The sequence below is a fragment of the Erpetoichthys calabaricus genome, chromosome 3 (assembly GCF_900747795.2).
Source record: "Erpetoichthys calabaricus chromosome 3, fErpCal1.3, whole genome shotgun sequence".
NCBI lineage: Eukaryota > Metazoa > Chordata > Cladistia > Polypteriformes > Polypteridae > Erpetoichthys > Erpetoichthys calabaricus.
Window position 1 is genome coordinate 48,898,648 of NC_041396.2, and position 25,093 is coordinate 48,923,740.

The 25,093-nt window shown below is 36.4% G+C and overlaps 1 protein-coding gene across 1 annotated transcript in view; it reads left to right on the forward strand.

Annotated features, from left to right (window-relative positions):
* The window catches only part of LOC114648010 (exostosin-1-like), a 337,474-nt gene that overhangs the window by 270,500 nt on the left and 41,881 nt on the right, over nt 1-25,093 (forward strand). The window contains exon 6 of the mRNA XM_028796783.2: nt 17,070-17,202. Coding sequence (XP_028652616.1) covers nt 17,070-17,202 — 133 coding nt within the window. The remainder of the gene's footprint in view (nt 1-17,069; nt 17,203-25,093) is intronic.

The following is a 25,093-nucleotide window of genomic DNA, read 5'->3' on the forward strand; positions in this document are numbered from 1 at the left end:
AGAAGCTTCGTGTAGGACTTTATCTTCTTTATCTTTCTACCTTTTCCTCTATCTCTCTGATCCCTCCTATCACTTTCTTTTATGTGGACTCGTTTCCTGGACACTTTTTACTACTTGGACATGGATTTTTACACGCCGAGTCTTGTCTATTCAGGAAAGTCAGCTTCTAGCGTTGAGAACAAAGGCCTGTGCCGGTGTGGTTCCCTATTTACCTGATGAGGTAAGAAGGCCGTATCATAGCAGCAGAGCCGGCGCTAAGCGGCTAGCGAGAAAATGGCGATATAAGCCTTCGGTGCCTTCTGTGATCATGGGAAATGTGAACTCACTACCAAATAAGATTGACCAACTGGCTGTGCTGGTGAAAAATGTCAGGACCTACAGAGAATGCAGTTTGTTGTTTTTTTGTGAAACGTGACTAACAACTAGCATCCCAGATGCTAACATGGAGCTACCCGGGTTTAGCACCGTTAGAGCGGACAGAGACACAAATACCTGCGGGAAGTGAAAAGGAGGAGGACTCACTCTCTATGTGAACACAATGTGGTGCAACCCTGGACATATAAACGTCAAAATCTCCACTTGCTGCAGGGACATCGAACTGTTAGCCATAAGTCTGCATCCCTTTTACTTGCCCAGAGAGTTTGGACACGTAATTGTTGTTATTGTATACATCCCTCCTCGAGCGGACGTGGTGATAGTGGGTGACATCATCCACTCCGCTGTTGCTAAACTACAAACACAGCACCCCGAGGCGCTTGTGCTAATCTCTGGATATTTTAACCATGTGACGCTGGACAAAACATTACCTGCCTTCTCCCAGTATGTGGATTGTAACACCCGGGGAAATAGGATTATTGACCTACTGTATGCAAACCTTAAGGACGCATACAGCGCCACCCCGCTGCCTGCACTTGGGAAAGCAGATCATAACCTGGTTCTGCTTCAGCCTCACTACAAACCAAGAGTAAGGGTCCTACCTACAACCACACGCTCATTCAGGAAGTGGTCCCCTGAGGCAGAGAAGGCTCCAAGAGACTGCGTTGGAACTATGGACTGGAAAATCCTGCAGGGGTCACATAGTGAGAACATTGAGGAGGTTGTTGACTGCACTACTGACTACATCAACTTCTGTGTGGACATTGTAGTTCCAGTAAGAACAGTACGCTGCTATGCTAACAACAAGCAATGGATTACAAGTGACATCAAGGGCCTTTTGAACCAGAAGAAAAAGGCTTTTAAAGGCGGTGATCAGCATGAGCTCAAGTGCGTGCAGAAGGAACTCCGAGTCCAGCACAGGGCGGCGAAAGAGCAGTACAGGAGAAAACTGGATCAAAAGTTGCAGAATAACAGCATGAAGGAAGTGTGGGATGGGATGAAGATCATCACTGGCTGCAGCTCGAAGCGGGGTACCTCTATCGAGAGAGACAGGGAGAAAGCAAACCTGATGAACAACTTTTTTAGCAGGTTTGACCACCCTAACCCACTCTCACTCTCACCTCAGAGTACTGCATCTTCCACCCATCCTTCTGCTGATAGGTGGTGTGCTGGGGAGGCAGCATAAATAAGAAGGACACCTCACGCCTGGACAAACTGGTGAGGAAGGCAGGCTCTATTGTAGGCACGGAGCTGGACAGTTCAACATCTGTGGTGGAGCGACGGGTGCTGAGCAGGCTCCTGTCAATCATGGAGAATCCACTGCATCCACTAAACAGTATCATCTCCAGACAGAGGGGCAGCTTCAGCGACAGACTGCTGTCAATGTCCTGCTCCACTGACAGATTGAGGAGATCGTTCCTCCCCCACACTATGCGACTCTTCAATTCCACCATGGGGGGTAAACGATAACATTATACAAAGTTATTGACTGTTATACCTGCCTTGCACTCCCCACTTTGCACATTTTAACTTGCACTGTGTTTTTATCTATCTTTAATTAATATTGTTTTTATCAGTATGCTGCTGCTAGAGTATGTGAATTTCCCCTTGGGGATTAATAAAGTATCTATCTATCTATCTATCTATCTATCTATCTATCTATCTATCTATCTATCTATCTATCTATCTATCTATCTATCTATCTATCTATCTATCTATCTATCTATCTATCTATCTATCTATCTATCTTATAATTTTAAAATTGTGCACACCAACCTCTTTAGCTGCTTCTTGTCCTCAGCATAGAATTGCCAAACCACAGAGCAATAGAGACAATCAAAAACACTTTCCAGTAACAGGCATGTTGAAAATGGACATTGGGTCTCCTATAGCCATCTCAGAGAGAAAAAAGAGAAATAAACTGTATCTATCTGGTGAACTTTACTTATGTAAGAGCCTGGTATATAAAGGTGAGTATGTTGTTCCTTTGTCTCATTTGAATACAATACAATACAACACTTATTTATATAGCACATTTTCATACAAAAAGTAGCTCACAGTGCTTTACATAATGAAGAGAAGAAAAATAAAAGACAAAATAAGAAATTAAAATAAGACAACATTAGTTAACATTGAAAGGAGTAAGGTCCGATGGCCAGGGTGGACAGAAAAAACAAAAAAAAAACTCCAGAAGGCTGGAGAAAAAAATAAAATCTGTAGGGGTTCCAGGCCACGAGACCGCCCAGTCCCCTCTGGGCATTCTACCTAACATAAATGAAATAGTCCTCTTTGTAGTTCGGGTTTTTCATGGAGTCACTTGATGCTGATGGTCATACAGACTTCTGGCTTTTAATCCATCCATCATTGTTGGAACATCATGGTGCTTTGGGTAGATGGTGGTGGCGCACGCCACCACCAACAGGACACCGGAAAAGGAAACAGAAGAGAGAGTAGGGGTTAGTAGAGATTTTGAATGAATAGTTATTATAATGAATTGGATATACAGAGTATCAGGATTAAATTACAGTGAATTTATGAGAAGGCCATGTTAAAATAATGTGTTTTCAGTAGTTTTTTAAAGTGCTCCACTGTATTAGCCTGGCGAATTCCTACTGGCAGGCTATTCCAGATTTTAGGTGCATAACAGCAGAAGGCCGCCTCACCACTTCTTTTAAGTTTTGCTCTTGGAATTCTAAGGAGACACTCAGTTGAGGATCTGAGGTTACGATTTGGAATATAAGGTGTCAGACATTCCGATATATAAACCGGGGCGAGATTATTAAAAGCTTTATAAACCATAAGCAGAATTTTAAAGTCAATTCTGAATGACACAGGTAACCAGTGTAGTGACATCAAAACTGGAGAAATGTGTTCAGATTTTCTTTTCCTGGTAAGGATTCTAGCAGCTGCATTCTGCACTAGTTGCAAACGATTTATGTCTTTTTTGGGTAGTCCTGAGAGGAGTGCGTTACAGTAATCTAGCCGACTGAAAACAAACGCATGAACTAATTTCTCTGCATCTTTCGATGATATAAGAGGTCTAACTTTTGCTATGTTTCTTAGGTGAAAAAATGCTGTCCTAGTGATCTGATTAATATGCGATTTAAAATTCAGATTACAATCAACGGTTACCCCTAAGCTTTTTACCTCTGATTTGACTTTTAATCCTAATGCATCCAGTTTATTTCTAATAGCCTCATTGTATCCATTATTGCCAATCACTAAGATTTCGTTTTTTTCTTTATTTAATTTGAGAAAGTTACTATTCATCCTTTCTGAGATACAGGTTAGACATTGTGTTAGTGAATCAAGAGATTTGGGGTCATCAGGTGCTATTGATAAATACAGCTGTGTATCATCAGCATAGCTGTGGTAGCTCACGTTGTGCCCTGAGATAATCTGACCTAATGGAAGCATGGAAGCATGTAGATCGAGAAGAGCAGCGGACCCAGGATAGAGCCTTGTGGAACACCATATAGAATATCATGTGTCTTTGAGTTATAATTACCACAACTAACAAAGAATTTTCTCCCTGCCAGGTAGGATTCAAACCAATTTAAGACACTGCCAGAGAGGCCCACCCATTGACTAAGGCGATTCTTAAGAATATTATGATCAATGGTGTCAAATGCGGCACTCAGATCTAAGAGGATGAGAACAGATAAATGGCCTGCATTTACCCGCAAGTCATTTACTACTTTAACGAGTGCAGTTTCTGTGCTGTGATTTGTTCTAAAACCTGACTGAAATTTATCAAGAATAGCATGTTTATTGAGGTGCTCATTTAACTGTATAATGACTGCCTTCTCTAGAATTTTACTTAAGAAAGGCAGGTTAGAGATGGGTCTATAATTTTCAAGAGCAGAGGGGTCGAGATTATTTTTCTTAAGTAGGGGTTTAACTACAGCAGTCTTAAGACAGTCTGGGAAGACCCCCGTATCTAATGACGAATTTACTATGTCAAGAACATTATCAATTAGCACGCCCGATACTTCTTTGAAAAAATTTGTTGGTATTGGGTCAAGGGCGCAGGTGGAGGGTTTCATTTGAGAAATTATTTTATGTAAATCAGGTAAATCTATCCTAGTGAAAGACTTTAATTTGTTTATTATGGAGTACTGGGGTTTAGGAGGATCCTTAGTGTTGGGGAGATATACTATGTTATTTCTAATATCATTAATTTTTTGATTGAAAAATACAGCGATAGCCTCACAGGTTTTACTGGAAGTACTTAGGAGGCATTCCTTTGAGTTACCTGGGTTTAACAGATGATCAATTGTCGAAAATAAGACTCTGGGATTACTAGCATTGTTATTTATAATCTTAGAGAAATAGCAGCGCCTCTCAAAACAGACTGTGTTATTGTATTCTGTTATTTTAACTTTTAATATTTCATAGTCAATAGTTAGTTTAGTTTTCCTCCATTTACGCTCAGCTCTACGGCATGTTCTCTTTAAATCAGACACTCTTTGGGTCTTCCATGGTATAACAATGCTAGAAGATTTTTTAACTGTCTATTCAGGTGCAACTAAGTCAACAGCAGCCCTCACTTTAGTATTAAATCTTTCCACCTTACTATTTACATTCTCCTCGCTATTATAGTTGGCACTATAAACGGACTGATTGGTTAGAATGTTTGTAAGTTTTAAAGCTGCTGATGAGTCAAAGAAGCGTTTTTTAACAATATGCTTCTCATGAGTGTTTTCTATCATTATTTCTATATTAAAGAGTAGAAGAAAATGGTCTGATAGACCCGTATCAATGACCTGCTTTATATCAACTTTTAGTCCTTTAGTAATTACTAAGTCTAACGTATGACCTGCTTTATGTGTAGGCTGATTAACGAGCTGTCTCAAATCAAAAGAGTCCAGGAGGTTCATAAATTCTTTTACTTTTTGGTCACATTGATTATCTATATGAAAATTAAAGTCGCCGACTATTAAGAGTGTATCATAGTTCGTAATTAAGATTGACATCAAGTCAGAGAATTCCTCAAAGAAAGACGCGTTGAATTTTGGAGGTCTATACACGGATAATACTAGAACGTGAGAATCTCCCTGAATAATAATGGCGAGATACTCAAAAGACTTGAATTTACCAAAACTGATATTTTTACATTTTAACCTGCTTGAGTAAATGTTTGCTAGTCCTCCACCTCTCTTTCCTTGGCGATCAGCACGAGTAAAACTGTAATCCGGAGGCTCAGATTCGATTAAAACAGCTGCGCCATCTGAGCTAAGCCACGTTTCACTTAGTGCAATAAAATCAATTTTTTTATCACTAATAAGATCGTTGATAAAAAACGTCTTGTTAGTTAAAGCTCTAATATTTAATAGTGCCATATTCAATGTTTCGGAGGAGCAGAGATGAATACTATGTGTGTTATTGATATATGGAACAGGAACTAAGTTATTTTTATTAGCGCTGCTCTGTGTGTATTTTTTGTTTAATCTATGATCTGTTTTTACAGTTTTAATACATTGTTCATCTAAAGTAGTAACTTTAATTAAATTATTGGTGTTTATGCCGTATTGCCTAGATTTTCTATGTGCATTAAGATTGGTTATTACAGCATTTATGTTGTGCACTTTTATGGAAGATTTTATTAAACAATTATCATGACCAAGCACAGGAGTGGCATTTCGGAAGGGGTTAAAAGCAGAGATAGATAGTCAAGATAAACGAATTACCTTGGATATGTTTTCGGAGAGGACCCGGGCGCCGAAGCTATTCGGATGCAGGCCATCTCGCTTGAAAAAACGCAGTCTTTCCCAAAAGAAGTCCATTTTCAATAATTAAGTTTTTTAAATTGCCATTTACTTTTAAGTTATTTAACAACAACAACAACATTTATTTATATAGCACATTTTCATACAAATTATGCAGCTCAAAGTACTTTACAAGATAATTTAGCAGCACCATTTGACCAGATCAGTTATCCCATTTTTGAATACATACTGTTCAGTGAGTCTAACCATTCTATCAAAATAGGAACTTGAAATGTAGTCATTATTGAGGGTGAATATAAGGGAGTCATGTAAAGAACAACTCTGCAAAGTACCCATTCTCAGGATGAAGGCCTTAAAAATGGTGTTCTTCATATTCTTCACCTACTTTCCATTAGAAAGGAAATCCAATAGCCAATAACCAAAGGACTGTTTGAAATCCATGACTGGTGATGAATCATAACTACAGTATGAGTGCGGGTTTAAAATCAAAACTATAACCAAGAAAGAGGCTCTGAATATGAATGCCAGGAGATGTTTTGGAGTACTTTGACCATTTTCACTGGTTTCCATTCAAATTACAATACTTCATGTACATTTGTTATTTAGCAAAGACTAATTCTGTTTCTCTCTTATTGTATGATTGAAATTGGACTGCATCTTACACTTTTTGTAGGTTCAATAGAAACCTTCTGGTCTGTTCCCTTGGGACTGGTGAATGCTGATAGCACCTCTCAGTGAATTATTAAAAGAGGAATTAGTTCAATAATTTTATTATGTTCTAAAGAAAAATGAAAATTCAAAGGTAATGACGAGGCACTGACAAAGGATTGCTTTGTCATTATTGGTCTACAGAACAAAGGCATTACGGTCTAGTAGCTAAAGAGCTGAACTTTAAACCCAAAGCTGCCTACTCAGTCCTCACTTTCAAATTACTGTGCAACTCTGAGGAAGTCATTTAAATAACCTGTGCTCAAACTGTAAAGTATACATGTAAACGATTACACTGCCTCACTGAGGTAAGAAGACAGAAGTAAAGCTGATGTACTCTTTAATCATGGTGCAGGATAGAGGCTATGTAACATATTGATTAACACTGGCAAGTAACAACTTCAGTGTTCTCTGTGCATGTAACACTAAGGACCCTCTAAACCTAAAAATGTAAAGCACCTTTGTATGGTGTTTCTTTTGTAGGAAGGTGCCATAACTTTCTCAATTTTAAATCCACATTCCTGTCCTGTGCACAGAAACTTCTTGAAATATCAAACACAGAATAGTGATGTTTTCGGTGTGAAAAATACCATAAAATAAAATATACTAAGGGCCACCAATGTCCTTTATAATCTATGGATATTTTACATTTTCTCATTTACTTATGCTGTCCTGTTTTCAAAGTTAAAATTAGTTAATTATCTCACAGGAGTTTTGTTGCATCACAGTTCTCAAACCTAAATTAATTTTCAGCAGGGAGTTCATTCTGTGTGGAGTTTTCTTGTTCACCAAACATGTAAGTGGACCTCTTCTTGAGACTCTGCTTTTTCCAACAATCTAAAAACAGGCTGTTAGGGTTTCTTTTAAGAACTAAGCTGATCTGATCTCCATTTTAAATATAGCTATATCTTTATTAATATATACTGCTAACCGAAAGTTTTATAGTACACCTTTATTGAAATTTAATCAGTTTGAGTTTTATGAATAACCTGAAATGGTACAGTGGTAACCAGTAAATTTATCAGTTTTATATATATATATATATATATATATATATATATATATATATTTTTTTTTTTTTTTTTTTTTTCAGAGAACATGTAATGAGTTAACAACTTACAGCTTTTCTGCAGCAATAGAAGTTAATGAAGTCTTAAAAGCTGATGCACAGGACAGTGGTCAAAGTAAGCAACTGTCACTTTAAACTGCGAAGGAAAGACTTCGAGCTGCAAATTTGCCAGGTTGAGTGGGAGTAGGGAGCCTTACTAGAACCAATGAATAAGAGAAAGAGACTCGCCCCTAACCCTAATCGACCACCAACCTCAATGTACTCTGAAAATAAAGCTTAGAAAAAATGAGATACAGATACTGCATGGCTGTTAAGCTGTTGTCCTGTAATGCACAAACTGCTGACTCTCAGAAACTTCTCTTGTAATTCTGTTGTGTCTTTTGGTCTGCCAGACCTGTTCCTGTTAGAGTTTCCTCAGTTTTCCAAGTTCATTTTGATGGTGTAGGAAACTGTGCTAACAGACACCTTGGCTTTCTTTGTAGTTTCTCTGGAGGAAAGACCTTCACTTTTAAGGGTTATAATGGTCTGTCTGTCCTCCTTTGTGTAGTTCCTTTTTCTCACCATAATTGCCTTTTTCTTACTGCGTATGATATCCATATACAGTGCAATATTTTACAAATATTTGCTTTTGAGGGGGTAGCAACACAGTTTGTTCCAACAATGATTTTATATAGACAGAGGGTTTGAAAGTAATCAACAAAAACCTGTACAAATTGTCTGCATCAACTTTCAAAGCTTAATTAACTTAAATTAACTGCTGCAGAAAAGCTCTAAGTTATCAATCCATTACTAGTTCATTGAAAAAATCCTTTACATTTTTTCCCAGTTTTTGGTAACCTAGAAATATTTTTGAACATCTATCAGTTTGACTTTGTACCATTTCTCGTTATTCACTACACTTTTTAAGAAAAAATGGAAGAATGGGATTTTTCAAAAACTTTTGTCTGGTAGTGTATGTTCACATTTATATATTTATTGATATTCAGTTTTCTTTATTTTTTTAAAATTGCAGTATTTTATTACGAGTAAAGTTACTTTTTTTGCCTTTCAACCACATCTGAAAATAATTCGGTGTGTTGTTGGAAACTGAATAATCTAAGTATAAATTTTACTTTTGCAGTCAATGTAACATACAAAGAATTTAAATAAAATATGCAGCAGTGCACCTTTCATTACTATGACTAAAACACAAGCAAAAATAATAAAAAGATTTCTATTAAAATATGCAAGAATACTATTAATGATATAACTCAAATTCACAAAAAAAGATTCCTTCCCTAAGGAAGATGTGAAAAGATGCAGCCATCTTAATAACTAGTATACAGTTGACTAGCACTAGTTGACTAGCATTTTCATTATCTGATTATGGCTGAAATAGCAACTAAAGGGGCTGCTTCAAGATGAAAATCGTTTTTTTTTTTCTTTTGTTTTTATAGTTCTCATGGCAGAGAAGGTATGGTCACACAGGTAAGTTGGTGTAAAGAGTAAATATTTTATTTTTTCAAAAACAGATTTATATTTGATATTTACAAACGCTTCAGTTAGTAGTTAGCATTTTTTGAGTAACTGTGACATTAACAAGAAGAGATTCAATATGAATTACAGATATTAACAGGCCTTATTTAATAATGCACCTTTCCATAGCGAGCACCATTCCAAAGTATTTTACAAGTACAGATTCTGACCCATAACTGTTTGCATAACTTTTTATAGTTGGAGCACAGGCAGATTAAGTGACATGCTCAGAATCTTGAAGAGGCAGGAACTGGATATACTGTACAACCTTGTTGTTTAGACTTCAGTTGTATGTTCACTACATCAGATTTCCTCCATAACACATACAGCAGCTTGCAGCCTTTATCTGATGTTAATATTAAAGGTTCCACTCTGCCAATTTAAAGGGCTGCTTAGCAGGTAAATATTTGGCAGAGGAAGATGGGACACTAAGGTGCTACAGGATGAGAAGAACCATGCTGCTAGGCTCAGAACTCATCTGTAAGCCAGTGCTCAAAAATAAGGGATGAAACAAACAATAACACCTTTAAGTTGAAATATTATCTACTAAAGGAAATTTGTCATTGGTTATACCTGGTGGTCTTCCCCAAGTTACTGAATGGATGATCCCCATGCAGTAATAGGATGTCAGATTCTGCTGGATTATGTAAACGATTATTCAGCTCAACTGCTGTTATGAATATTTTAGCTTTTCAATAAAAGTAAGACGGTAGTTCAACTAGAGTGTTTTAAGAAGAGGTTGAGGGAGTGAGTGAGAAGTTATTTTAGCGCCAACGACCCAAGTTCTTAAATAGAAAAATTCCAGACTTTAGAGACATTGAAGGTTTTGATTGTTCCCCCATTTATCTTTCATATAATTTTATATTATTTTATCTTTCCCTTGTGCTTCTTGATTCAGTTAAGGAATTTTTCACATCAGTCACTTTTATTCCAGGTGGTGAAACCAGTGTTACTCCACTGGTATGAAAGTATGACACTAAGTTAACATACAGTATGTTAAAGTGGATCAGTCTTAAAATTTGTATTTGTTAGTCTAAGACCAATCAGAATTATTATTTTGTTGTTTGGGAAAAGTTATGTTTGGCATCAGCTCACATGAGTAGCTGGAATACTAAAACCAATTAAAAATAAAAATTGATCATAGGACTTCTGATAAAATGGTCCGACTGCTGATATTGCATTTATTTGTTACAGCTACAAATCTGGAGGTTCCTGATATCTACTTTCAACTACATAGCTAGAAAATTGATTCCATATAGGCATAATTACCATTGTAAAGAGAGAGATAGTTTTCCTTTTTAGAATATTTGAACAATTTTGATGAGAACAGACCATTCAGCCCAGCAAGCTCACCAATCCCATTTATCAAATTTTTCCAAAATTATTTTGAGTTGAGATTATAAGATCAATCTCTTAAGTCTTATTCTCAATCACACTACTTGTTTGTTTATTCTATGAGACATTGGTTCTTTGTGTGAAGAAAAAGTTTCTAATATCTGTGTGAAATATGTCTGGAATCCACTGTACTAATTCCCATCTTAATTTCTACCTGCTACAATCATGTCATATCCTAAACTTCATTTGCTTAAGCTGATGAGGTTGAACTCATTCAGTCTTTCATCTTAAGTCATTGATTTCATTCCTGGAATCAACCTACTTGCTTTCCTTTGGACTCACTGTAGCATGAAAACTAAAACTGTACATTTTTTACATGTGGGGCCTCACTACTACATTAAATAGCTTAAGCATAACCTCTCTTGACTTGTACTCTACATATTATCCTATATAACCTAACATCATATTAGCCATCTTAATTGCTTCTGTCTACTGTCTTCATGTAGAAAGTAAAAAAATCAGTATGACTTCTATGTTTTTCTCATAAAGTATCCTTTTATGTTTCAGACCTCCTATTGGGTAATCAAATCTAACGTTTTTGTTTCTACATCTAACATTTTTCTTTTATTTACATAAAATTTAATTTGCACGAAATTTGCTCCTAACTTCAATACAGATCATCTCTTTCTTGAGGTTACTATACACCCATTCAATTTCTAAACTTGGTATTCTAGTTCAGGGTGCCATAAAACCAAGACCAGTGGCAATGAGAGCTGTGAATAGAACTTCAAGTTATTCCAGAACTAATCTGTATTTAGCTGCTTCATTGTCTCCAGTTAGTTTAGTAACCTGCTTTTGGTTTGTGGGTTAGGGTTAAGAAACCACAGCCCAAGAGAAAACTCACATAAATATGGAGGCTTACAGTGAGGTTATTGTACTAAGAACTATGAGAAGGAAATGACTATCAACATTGAATGTTCTGTTACTAGAATAGAGACAAACTTTTATGACAATTGCAGAATTATTAACAATATTTTTCTCCATCTACCTTTCTTAAATTCCTTTCAGCTGTTTATTAGACATCTTTATAACATTTATTCTTAATGAAGTTTATTATTTCAGTGACCCCTGCATTTTGAATACTATCTCATTTCAATATGTCACGTAAAGGTGAGCTTTCTGCTCTTGTTTTCAACATGTATCCAGTGATGTATACTTGCCTCTCTGACACTGTATCAAATAATAAGTAAGTCTTAAGAAAACCTGCATCCTAGCCAGATTTTCTTTCTCTTCGTCAGCTGATCCTTCAAACAGTTAAAAATTGGTAATGTAGATCAGCCTTAGTAAAAGAAAATGGGTGACACTGTGAGTTGTATCTCTATACCTTTATTTTTCAACACAAGTTGGGGATGGAAATTTTGCTTTCTTTAAATTGCTGCATATAAAAATGTTTAACCATGTGACTGTTACTGCTAATGCATTTTCAACAGTTCACCACATAAAAGCTGGGTGATGTTCAAAGGTAACAAAAAATCTAAATTTCTTTTATATTAATTTAAATAAACCAGTATAATCAGTTCTATAAGTAATTACTCACTACATTACACCCACTAATGGTCTGCTATAACAACTTGTGGTTAGATGTAATATAACTGCAATGACCCTAAGTGAGAATATTCAGCAGCACACTGCACATTCGGAGTAGTACAGCAAAGTCCAATCATGTAATATTATTGCTTCTTTTTTTAGCACTCTGTTGGTTATTGGTTATTTGTGCTCATTAGAAACTATTTGCTGTATGCAGGTACTCACACTTGATTAAGTAGAATAAGGTCAGTGAAGCCTGTCTGGAAGACCATAAGCCCTTCTTCGTATGCAGGTTATTTTATTTGTCTTACATTAAGATTCAATTTTTTAATATCACATACTGATACTTCTGTTTTGTTCCTTACACTCTTTATATCCAGTTAACACAGCTGCATGTATATAGCCTCCAGGTTTTTTGTTTTGATTTTGCGCAGCTGAGTTGTGTGAACAGATAGGTCAGTAAACAGATATTTAAATATTAAAGTATGGTTTTGAAAAGAGAGTACCAATCTGTATGTTAAACTGGACTCCCGTTACATCCAGGAATTCAACTGGCAAGATGCAGCTCTGGAGGAGAAGTCAGAACATACATACAATGCATTATACTTTTTGACCTTGTTAATTAATGAAAATAAAGTCTTATTTGTATATTAACCGTTGCGTGCACTGTGCATCACCTAATTATTTAGGCACTGGTACCAGTTCATTGCTCTTCACACTGCACCAATATTCAGACTCAAACCAATTTAATTGAAAAAATGCTACAAATAACAGTTATTTGTACTAAAGATTTGAATCTATTGCAACCTGTATTTACAATCCATACAACTGATGTATTTTCTACATTCTTTGGAAACATCTCATGTTCTGGGCTGCAATTAAACACTTGCTCAAATGAGTTAGTTTACAGAGCTTTAGAGAATGTAATTGGATAGACTAATGGTCATTATAAAGGTGAAATTGTCCATTCTGCTAGGCCTTTGTGGTACACCAGGCCTATTATTAAATCACATTTAACAGGGGTGCAGGCATCCAGCTGTGTCTTCCTCCACTTCCAGTGCAGACTAAGTGACTGAACTCCAGCATCAACCAGGATCTGCCTGGACTTCATCTGTTAACAAAGGTGTAAAGCAGAGTTGGGCTGACATCTTTCCAGAAGCCCGTCTGTAGACATTCCCTTAAAATAGTTTCATACATCCTATCTGTAAAGATACTCTGTAATATTTCTCTGAGTACTCTCAGTAAACTCCCTAGGGATTCCCTCAGGCACCCTCTCTGGGTTTTTCTCAGACAGGGAAAACTCTCTAAAATGACCAAAAACCTCTGAAACCTGCACTCTGAAACTAAAAGCTGATCAGCTCTTCTCTGTATGGAAAGCAGAGAACTGAAAACCTCTTTTTGTGAAGTGAAGCAAAATGACATATTTTAATGGCTAACTGAACAGGTTACAATATGCAAGTTTCTGAGGCAGCTCAGGCCCATTCTTCAGGCAAGTTGTCAAGGGATAAATAATACCCACAAAATTCACCCATTTTAAAGGGGCAGGATTGTAAGACCGTTCAATCTGTTCTTGGTACACAGTGAAGCATAAGTCATGTTTAATCAATATCAGGTTACTAAAATGACACTCTGCACCGACTACATTGAAATATGCAAAAATATTCAGTATTCATCTAGGTGAAATCTCTAAAGCTTTATTCCATTTATGGCATTAAGCAGTTCCAGAGCTGTTTGTTCATTTTAAAAACTGGTACAATTTATCTTCTTCAAGGTCTTCATTTTACATTAAAGGAAGTTTAATCACCAGAGGTTTTTTACTAATACTGTAGCACCATAAAAAAATAGAGTGAATTTTGGCCATTCTGGGACACCCACCATCCCCAGATCCTGGGACAAATGCTCCTAAACAAAAAAAAAAACTCTGAACCCATCTTAAAATTGTGCCACCTGCTGTGTGCTGTTGAGAAAGTCTCTTGCTTACACCTTTTGGAGTAATATTTTTCTTAATTATCAATAATCCTTAACCTTCCATCAGGTTACTTTGGGATAATATCTGATCGGACATTTTTGCTAAATGAACAATATATTGTGATATACTATATTACACTGCTAGCTGCTGGCATACTTTCTTATCTTGCTCAAATGGAGTGCTAATCCATCTCTTTTGCAAAGTAAAGTAATAAACAAGAATAGTTGTGTTATATATTTGAAATATTAAAATGTGTGCTTCGATTTAAATGTTTAAAGTCCAAATATTGTTTAGTGTTCCCAGAAAATGTAATTTTTCACCCTCTGATAGAGGTCCATAGAGGACTAGATCATTAGTAAAGGATCAAAAATAACATAATATTCATATTCACTGACCTTGAAATGGTCTAAAATGATACCCCACATGCTTATGTCTGAAATTTCTAATTTTTAACCTCCTGGGAATGACTCTTAGATGGCTACGAAACACAGGTAAATAATGAAATATCTGAAATGTTATAATATTTGTTGTCAGCATCAGTGAAACAAGATAACATGAAACCATATGCACTTATGTTACCAATCCCAATATTTTAAAAGTTTTATGGAAACGAGCAACTTTGACCACCACGCATGCACAACTTCAAGTCCTTCTGGTCATTTTTATTGAAGACACCTATTGGTTTCCTTTAATACAAGGGTGTGATTTCCAGCACAAACCTAAAAATGGGTCTAGAGTAGGGGTGGGCAAAGTCATTCCTGGAGGGTCGCAGTGGCTGTAGGTTTTTGTACAAACCCGGTTGCTTAATCAGAAAACAATCCTTGTCAATTATTCAATTTCATGGCTTGCTAGTGCTTTAACTCTGCCTTGTCAGGTCATTCTCATATCCTACATTTTTTTTTTCCTTTTCTAAGGATATCATCCAAATGATTTGAAGTCTAAAACAGATGAGTAATTTTCAGTGTTTCACTTTTTTCTCTTCACTTTCCTTCCAAGTATTTAATTAAACCAAATAGTGCATGATAAATACACGCAGGTGTAAATGAAAACAAGCTAAATGGAGAAATGCTGGTTTCTTTTGTCATTAGCAACTTATTGCTAATAAGGAGCAATTAAAAACCAAGAATATGGCTGTTTAAGACTAAAATAAGCAATAAGGGTTCAAAATCTTAATGAGCGAGACAACTAAAGTGAAGCTATAGTGTTACTTGAGCAATAAGTGCTTCAAATTAAGCAGTTGGGTTGGAACAAAAACCTGCAGCCACTGTGACCCTCCAGGAATGACTTTGCCCACCCATGGTCTAGACAGGCAAAAAATGAGGGAACAAAGCTTGATATTTTTCAAAGTAGACATCAAGATGAGTTGGACAGTACATTATATGTCATACCAGTGTGTCAGGAGGCACTGAACAAAAAAAAAGGAACAGTATAAAGACACTATAAAGTCTGGTAGATATTTATGACTGTTGTCTTCATTTAATTGATCATACTAAACCACTAACCACTATCTGTAAAGCTATTTCATGAATTTTGAATTATTTTCAGTAATTCATTTGAAATCTTTTTCCTTCCCTGTTCTCTAGATGGGAATGAGAGGGGGTGTCTGATCTGATATAAATAATACTGCAATACTAGAAGTGTTATTGATGCTGCTTATTTACAAATTTAAAATATATCATAAATATTGAAACATTTCAATAAAGAAAAAAATAAAGTAAAAATTAACTAATCTACTATAAATATTGGGATTAATAAAGTATCTATCTATCTATCTATCTATCTATCTATCTATCTATCTATCTATCTATCTATCTATCTATCTATCTATCTATCTATCTATCTATCTATCTATCTATCTATCTATAAATAACCACACAGGAAAAACAAAGCAAAGAATATCTAGTCATAGAAACAATTTTCAAACAAATACTAAAGCTATCATTACATGAACCAACAGAGTCAAAAGTAGAGGAACCTAACTGATCTGATCGCATTGGAAAAGTGTGAGCTGAAATCCTTGGGTCTTTTGATGCCTCAAGCAAGTTAAATCCAATATGTAACACTGGCTGTATGCTTCAGGTCATTTGCTCACTATTAGGTAGTCAAAGCAAGCTACAGGGAGAGGTTCAGAAGGATGAAGTTGAAAGGGTGTACTTGTGGTGTCTTGGAGTTGTTAGCTTCATCTTGAAGCAGTTCATACCCTCCATGGGGCCTTTATTTTTATGAATAACATTTACTCTGTTTGTAACCTTTACCTTCCTTCATAATAATAAAGCATTTCTATTTTCTGAGCAGATGCCATAGAGGCGACACTAAACATAGCCTATGTACTTTTCCATAAAGTTTACATTTCTCTCCTTCAATAGAACTGGCTTATTCCTCTTCAGGACCTTTAAGGACAACAAGACTGATTCCACACATACTTAATAATACTGGATCTATTCCAACCATGTTTTTTTGTTATAATGCAAAAAACAAAAGTTATGCAAAAGGATTGTAACCATATATCACAACTACAGGATTATCTAGTAGAGAGATCTCTTCTGATGTACCAACATACCAGAATACACAAAGAAATCCCCTGGAAAACATGGAGAATGTGCAATTTAATTTCCACACAAATAGTGGCCAAGCCAGGATACAGAGAGAGGACCCTGAAGTGGTGAAGCAGCAAAACCTTTTATTTTTAGATCTTTCGCAATTCTATAAATACATCAATATAAAGTTTAGTATTGCAAAAAATATTTATTATAAAACATTCTATGTTGTGTTTGTTTTTCAGATCATTCAAGATCGAATTTATCACCACAGGTCAAGGAACAAGTTAATGTGGAATTCTCTCCCAGGTGGACTCTATGTACTACCCCAATATTCTACAAATGCTGCTGAATTTCCCTTCTATTATTCTATGCTGGGTATGTTATGTTTTATTATGTTATTCAGAGTCCAGGAAAGGAATTATAGGCCACATAGTTGAACTAGGATTACTATCCCTAACCCTAATGTAAAAATTCACAGATCTAATGGAAAGAGAGATTTCGGGCTTGATGAAAGAGATACATTTTTTCATCTTAATATGATTTCATGCTAAAGTTTTAATGAAATCTATGTTCTTTTTAGAAAAGTTAATTAAATATAAAAACTTTCAATGTTTTGGTTGCATACATGTGCACACACATTTGTTTTTCACATAAGTGGTTTGATGGCTATTAAAAAAGCACATGGTCAGATAGTCATTCTCCTATCAAGATGACCACCTGAGTGGAAGGCATACAGATCCAGTACATGTCATATACATCAGCCTCTGAGAGTCTCAGGGCTACACGAAATTCAAACACTAAGAATGATGTAAAGCTCACAAAACTACACAGCAATATAACCCAGAGGAAGGAAAAATGGTTATGTAGCATAGCAAGATTCTGGATCAGACAGACAAGTTGTTATGAAAGAGTAATATCGTCTTCACACATAAAAAAGTCATTCCTGCCTCTCTTAGGGCAGAGATTTTCCTCTTGTAAAAATGATAGTCACCACTTTGTTGTTCTTGGGCAATGAAAGGAAAAATTGAGCCAAATAAAATGTCCCTCTATTCTCGAGTCCCATCCTTCAAACAGAAAATAGCTCATTAAAAGCCACAGAACTACCACAATCTTATTCTTTTGAACTACCAAAGTAATCCAATTGACAATTCCAAGCCTCCATCAAAATGTTTGATAAGACAAACACTTCAACCATAGACAGCACCACTAAATGATGTACGTAAATGATGGAGTACTACTATTAAATTATAACAGTCACATAATTTTAAGTTGGCACTATACAAAGACCTGTATATTGAGGAAGACTAAGGCACATTTCTCAGGACACATTCTGGCAACAGGGATTAAGCTAAATAATTGTGCCTAGATTTTTGATCTATTTTTGCTTAAACATTGACACGTAAAATAGCCAATCCAGTGCTGAAAAAATGTTTTTTTTTTAAATTGTACCCTACTGGTATTCATTGTTTCTACTAATATTTGTTTTTCTATGACAGCATGCAAGACTTTAAATCTTAGTAGGTATTGAGATTTAAATACTGTATCTCTCCTGTTTGCTTTGGTGCAGAAATAATTTGACTCAGTAAGACATGAGGCAGCATTCAACATATACTATAAATGACTAAACTGTAATAGATTATTGCACTGGGAGCTCTGAAATCTGATTTAAAGGACTGAGCAGATTAATAAAAAATCTTACATTTATGTCATGCACAATATCTTTTGCTTGATCCAAGGCCTAAATTTGCTACTATCTCTTTTAAGACTATATAGTGCAAACTGTGTGGCAGTTTAGCTTGCAAGTTTTTTAAGTGAAACAAACAATAAAAGAACATCATTTGAAAACCATTTACTTCTAATGAGTTAATCTTTCCATGTTTTCTGTTCCTTTTAATATAAAAACTAGCAGTTTAGTTGACCATGGTTATGTAAAATATGTAGTAGGACTAATGGCTTTTAGATATACAGGCACATATACTCAGTTTTTTACTTGTATTTAAAATATTATAGTGTTCATCTTTTATTGCCTACTTTCAGCTATAAAACGCACATATTCTAATGAAAGAAATTACCCGTGACCAACACGCCATGGATTATGGTCTTTTCAGGTTGTCTTGTTGAAAATGCCACCTTGCTGTTTTCATCCTGAAATTACACAAAGAGGATAACAAATAGAAATGAAACAGATTTATTTTTGCTCTGTTAGGTTCCTGATTTTATGGGACATTGCAGGGCATTGCATGCTCACTTCAGTAGTGAATGGAAATCTTTTTGCATTATGTCCAAAAAAATATATTAGTTATCACATTTCTGACAAAATGTAATCCACCCCTCAGGCAAAAAAAAAAACAAAAGAAACATGAGAATTATTCAAAGAGTAGGATCAATCTTTCCTTTATTCTTTAATAAAAGAATAAGTGTCTGTGTCTGTCTGGTTGCTAAGTCTCTGTCATTCCAACAAGTAGCGCATCACAAACATTTGTATAATAAACTACATTGCATTCGTCATTCCAATAGACAACTACAACAGACTACTACAAATGTTTGTGATGCATCAACTGTTCAAATGACAAATGCATTTCATTTAATTACTACAATTACTGCATGCATTACAAAATACATTCTAATAGCTGGTGTACTTAATGCTGAGGTCTGTGTTGATTACTTAGCTTTCCACGGTCTTAGACAAGTAGTACAGCTAGTCTTATCATAAAAATATAAATGTGACAAACTTAAAATTAGCACTGTAATTAAAGTGTGACAATTTATTAGCTAAATTATTATCATTGGAACAGTGACTATCAATGCTGTCTCAAAACTCCAGAAGCCCGAGTTCAAATGGCACCCTCGACATTGTCTTTTCCCCGTGCTTTCTTAAAGTTTCCTCCAACATCCCAAAGATATGGATATTCAGCTAATTGTTCAAGTATAAGCAAATGTGAGTGTGTGATGGCTGCCCTCGTGCAGAGCCAGTTCTTCTATTGCACACAGTACTGTTCCTGAAACCCTGAGCTAGATTAAGCAAGTTCAATAATATTGGGATGGATAAATTACCACCCTCTAATATAAAACTGAGGTGCTGAGCTTTAGATGACAAGGCTGCTGTTTCAATTAACAATTGAAACTGACTGGCTGAACGTGAGTAAATCACGTACACTGCTGGTGCTGTAACTATAAATTGTATTCACATAAGCAACTATATTATACAATACCTTGTAAGTTTAAGTTGCCTTGGGTAAAGGTATCTGAAAAATGCATAATGTTAAAATACTTTAATTTATGTCTGTTTAAGGAGCATTGGCCAACTAAAATCCATTGTACACATATACTTTGAATGTTCTGTCTTCCACAGTATATCTTCTTGCACTTTCTGTTTTATATGCCTAATATCCACTTTATCAGGTAAACTTATCTAGTACTGGGTATTACCCCATTATGACTCATGAGCAGCCTGAATTCTTTAAGCCTTTGATTCAACAATACTATTAGTTATTTTTTGGCAGACATCTTTATCCAAGGCATCTTACAAAGCAAGTCACGTTAGAAGGGGAAAGCATTGTAAGCTACAGGGAACAAGATAAAAATAAACAAGCAAGACAGATTGATATTACTTCTATATGATTAAACCTACAATTAGAAAATGACAGACATCAGTATCATAAATTCTTTGTCAGTACAATTGCCGCTATCCTGTACAAGAGACACTAAGCAATTCCAAAATATTTAATGAAAAGTTGCGTTTTCAAAAGACGCCTAAACATGAGTAAATTGGGTGCAATTTGAATAGACAAAGGGAGATCATTACACACCCTTGGAGCAAGAATGGAGAAGCATTGTCCATTCCTGACATGTCTGGCAGGAGGAGGGATGGTCAGATGACAGGCAGAAGCAGAAAGAAGACTTCTTCAGGGGACATATGGAGAGACTAAAGACTGGAGATACTGTGAAGCAGAACCATCTGGAGAATCATAGGTCAAGACAAGGAAAGACAACTTCATGATGGAGTTGAGCTCTGATCTTGGCAACACAAACTAATTCAAACAACCAGCTAAGCCATTACACTGTTTCCCAATATTAACAATAATAATACATGTTTCTATATAGCACATTTCATGCAACAAATGCAGCTCATGCTTTACAAAAAATGTGAATACCAATTACTTTAAAATATACTGTGGGCTACAGGCCCACTTAGATGAACCCAAGTAGTGAACATTAAATCAACAGGGAGAGATAAAAGTACTAGTAAGATATGCTACAGAAATGAGAAGAAGAAGAACCTGTAGAAAAATATTAGACAAAAAAAAATAAATAAATAACAAAAATCTTTCCATCCCACCATTTTCCAAACACATTAATCTAGAGCAAGGTTTTGAGGAAGATGGAGCATATCCCAGTATGCACTGGGTGCAGAAACAATCCCTGGACAGGTTTCCAGTCCATTGCAAGGCAAACACACACTGGCCAATTTAGCATCTGCATTTCACCTAACCTTCACATCCTTGGACTGTGGGGAAGAAACCCCCCCTCCCTCAGACATGAGAAGAACATGCAAACACGAGGTATAGAGCACATCTGGGATGTAAACCCCAGTCTCCTTGCTGCCAGGCAGCAGTGCTACGATGGTTCATTTATGCTACTCAATAACCAAAATACACAAAATAATGTAAAATTGTCTACAACTATTACCTATTTATCCTGAAAATGATGGTGTTATACGGTCCCTAGATTATTTTTACGTTAGTTATGAACAGAGGAAATCACAAGAACTGCAGAAAATAAACCTCTGGAGGACCATGATATCCAGAAGTTTAAGAACACAAAGTTTTGTTGACCTGGGCTAAATGGCTGGCCATCAGCTCCTGGGTATTCTACACTGACATTATCTGAGTGACTATCTGCCATGAAATCATGGAGGTCTGATGGTGCCATTGTAGAAATATTGCTCTTTAAGCCAATTACATGTGACACTGGAGCAGTAGTACATGGCATTTTTTCTCTCACGACATTTTAAACAAGCTTTAACCTATGTATGTCTTTTTTGGCAAATCTGTTAAAAGTGCACATTACAGTAATCTTGTCAGCTAAAAACAGTGTCTACTTTTCAGCTGAAGTGACAGTAAAGGTCAAATTCATGCTTTGTTTTAAAAACAGAAAAATGCTGTCATTCTAAGCTGAGTAATTTGGGATTTGAAGGTTAGATCAGATTCAATGATGACACATCAATTCATTTCCTGTGGGTTTATTTGTAAAGATATGTGATCAAGTTTTATCAGCAGATCCCTATTTTTTATCATAGTTAAGTAGTAGAATTTCCATTTGTTCATTGTTATATTTAAGAAAAATGCTCTTCATCCAGTCTATGTGTGTAGACCGTTATTCATTCATAGAGTAAGAAGTATCCATGTCCTCCAGCTTCCAAAGGGAGCATGCATAATGAGAATTGCAAAGGACCAAAGATTGCTCCTTGTTGTACATCATGCACCATGTTGTATTTTTCTCAGTAAGAGTCATTTAAAACTACAAAGATTTTACTTACTGTATATATGGGTGAATCTGAGGTTAGGGATCTGTGTTAGCAATAGAAATGTTGCTGGTTCAAATCCTGTAAATGCCAGGAGTGATTCCACAACGTTGAGCCCTTGAGCAAGGCTGTTAACCTGCATCCAGTCCTGCAAACAGGTCCTCCAACTTGCAGGGAAACATTAAGGGTTGGTGGGAGGATTGATATTCTAGCCACTGTAAAAAATCTCACTCTGTTCCACTCTATTTGAATTAGTGCGGTGCTGAGGTGTCACCTGTTGCACAGTTGCACTCAGGTTCTTTGGGATCCTGAGGTGGTTTGCCATACGATGGGTGTGGCAGCATGCTGTATATTAATACATACATGCTCCCAACGTCTCTCTATATATATATGACTAAAACCATTGTTTGGTAGTTTTTTAGATGGTAAATAAGAATACCGTTGTATATGATGTCACATGAAGTTATCATATCTAGAAGAATACATACAGCCACATTATTTATATACAGTCAGTTGTAAACATTCCTGATGGATTTTTGTCACTGCTGACTCAATAGCATCACTCAGGTCCAATAGATTGTTTTCAACCACACATCCATGATGCAAGTCTCTGGCTCCATCTAATTCCAAAGGTGCTATATTGAATTGTTCTGGCCATCAAGTCATGTTCATGTTCATGCAACCAGCCTGAGATAATGTGTGCTCTGTAACATTGTGCGTTATGCTACAGTAAATATCCTTTTGAAAAAAGTTAGACTATGGGAAGCACATGGTCAGGAACAATGTTTAGGTAGGTTGTGGTATCATTCATTTTGGATTCATTTAACTTCATTTGTAGTAAAAGACCTAATGTGTGCCATGAAAAAAGTATACAGAGGATGAGGTTAGCGAAGAATTGGTATAACCAGAGAGATTACTAAAACAGACAGATGTATAAAGAGATGCAGCACAAGGTGAAGAGACAGGTGGCGAAGTCTAAGGAAAAGGTTGAGCTATATGAGAAGCTGGATGCAAAGGAAGGAGAAAAGGATTTGTACCAATTGGCCAGCTAAATGAACCGGCCTGCTGCAGGTCAGGTTGATAAAGGATGCAGATGGAAATTTGTTGACAAACTGAGAGAGTGTGTTGAAAAGGTGGAAACGGTACTTTGAAGAACGTATGAATATAGAAAAAGAGAGAAAGTGTAAGCTGGATGAAGTAGAGATAGTAAATCACAAAGTACTGGGAATCAGCAAGGCTGATGTGAGGGAAGCTATAAGGATAATGAAAATTGGAAAAGCAGTTGGCCTGGATGATATACCAGTGGACGCATGGAGATGTTTAGGGTAGATGGCAGTAGAATTTCTAACTAAATTGTTCAACAAAATCTTAAAAAGTGAGAATATGCCTGAGGAGTGTAGAAGTATTAGTACTAATTTTCAAGAATAAGGGAGATGTGCAGAGCTGCAGTAACTACAGGGGTATAAACTTGATCAGCCACACCATAAAGATATGGGAAAAATGATAGATGCTAGGCTGAAAGGAGAGGTAGCCATCTGTAAGCAGCAGTATGGTGTTATGCCAGGAAAGAGTACTGAAGATGAGATGTTTGCTTCAAGAGTGACGCTTGTGTTTGTTGCATTGTCTGTATTTGTGGACTTAGAGAAAGCAAGAGAGGAGTTATGGTACAGTATGAAGAAGTTGGGAGTAGCAGAAAAGTATATGAGGATGGTACAGGATATATATGAGGACAGTGTGACTAGGGTGAGGTGTGCAGTAGGAATTACAGCTGGTTTCAAGGGGAGAGTGGGATTACATCAAGGATCTTGGCCCTTTCCTGATTGTAATGGTGAGAGACAGGTTGACAGATGAGGTCAGGCAGGAGTTTCCATGGATTATGTTGTTCACGGATGACATTGTGATCTGTAGTGAGAGTAGACAGCAGGTTGAGGAGAAACTAGAGAGGTGAAGGTACACACTAGAAAGAAGGGGAATGAGAGTCAGTAAGAGTAAGGCTGAGTGCATAAATGAGAGGGAAGGTGGTGGAAGGGTGCAACTGCAAGGAGCAGAGCCGGTGAAGGTAGAAATACTTGGGTTCAACAGTCCAAAGGAACAGAGAGTGTGACAGAGAGGTGAAGAGAGGTGAAGAACAAAGTGCAGGCAGGGTGGAATGGGTGGAGAAAAAGTGTCAGGAATGATTTGTGATAGAAGAGTATCTGCAAGAGTGAAAGCTATGTTGTATAGACTGGAGATGGTGGCACTGACAAAAAGAAAGGAGGCAGAGCTGGAAGTGGCAGAGGTGAAGATGCAACAATTTCCTCTTGGAGTAATAAGGGTATACAGGATTAGGAATGAGTATATTAGAGGGACAACTCAGGTACAAGAATTTGGTGACCAAGGACCTCTTGTATAAACAGTGCATACACGCAAAAATGTTCCAAGCACACTTTGAGATGTATAAAAACTAAACTTGACGTAAATCCATGCACATTTTCATGGGAGCCTCACACCATGCATACGCAAGTTTCTGTTCAATTTTGCAAATGGGCGGCACCCAGTGTCAAAGCAGTGCTACTGTTTCTGTGTGGTCTACATTTCATTTTTTAGATTTGCATCAATGATGTGGGATTTATCAAGTACACTAAAATGAATTGCAAATTGTTTACACATTCACTTGATTGTAATCATTCTGTAACAATATGCTTATACAGATTGGCCAAACTATACTAACTACCATAGCTGTTTTAGCATTGTAAGAAGATA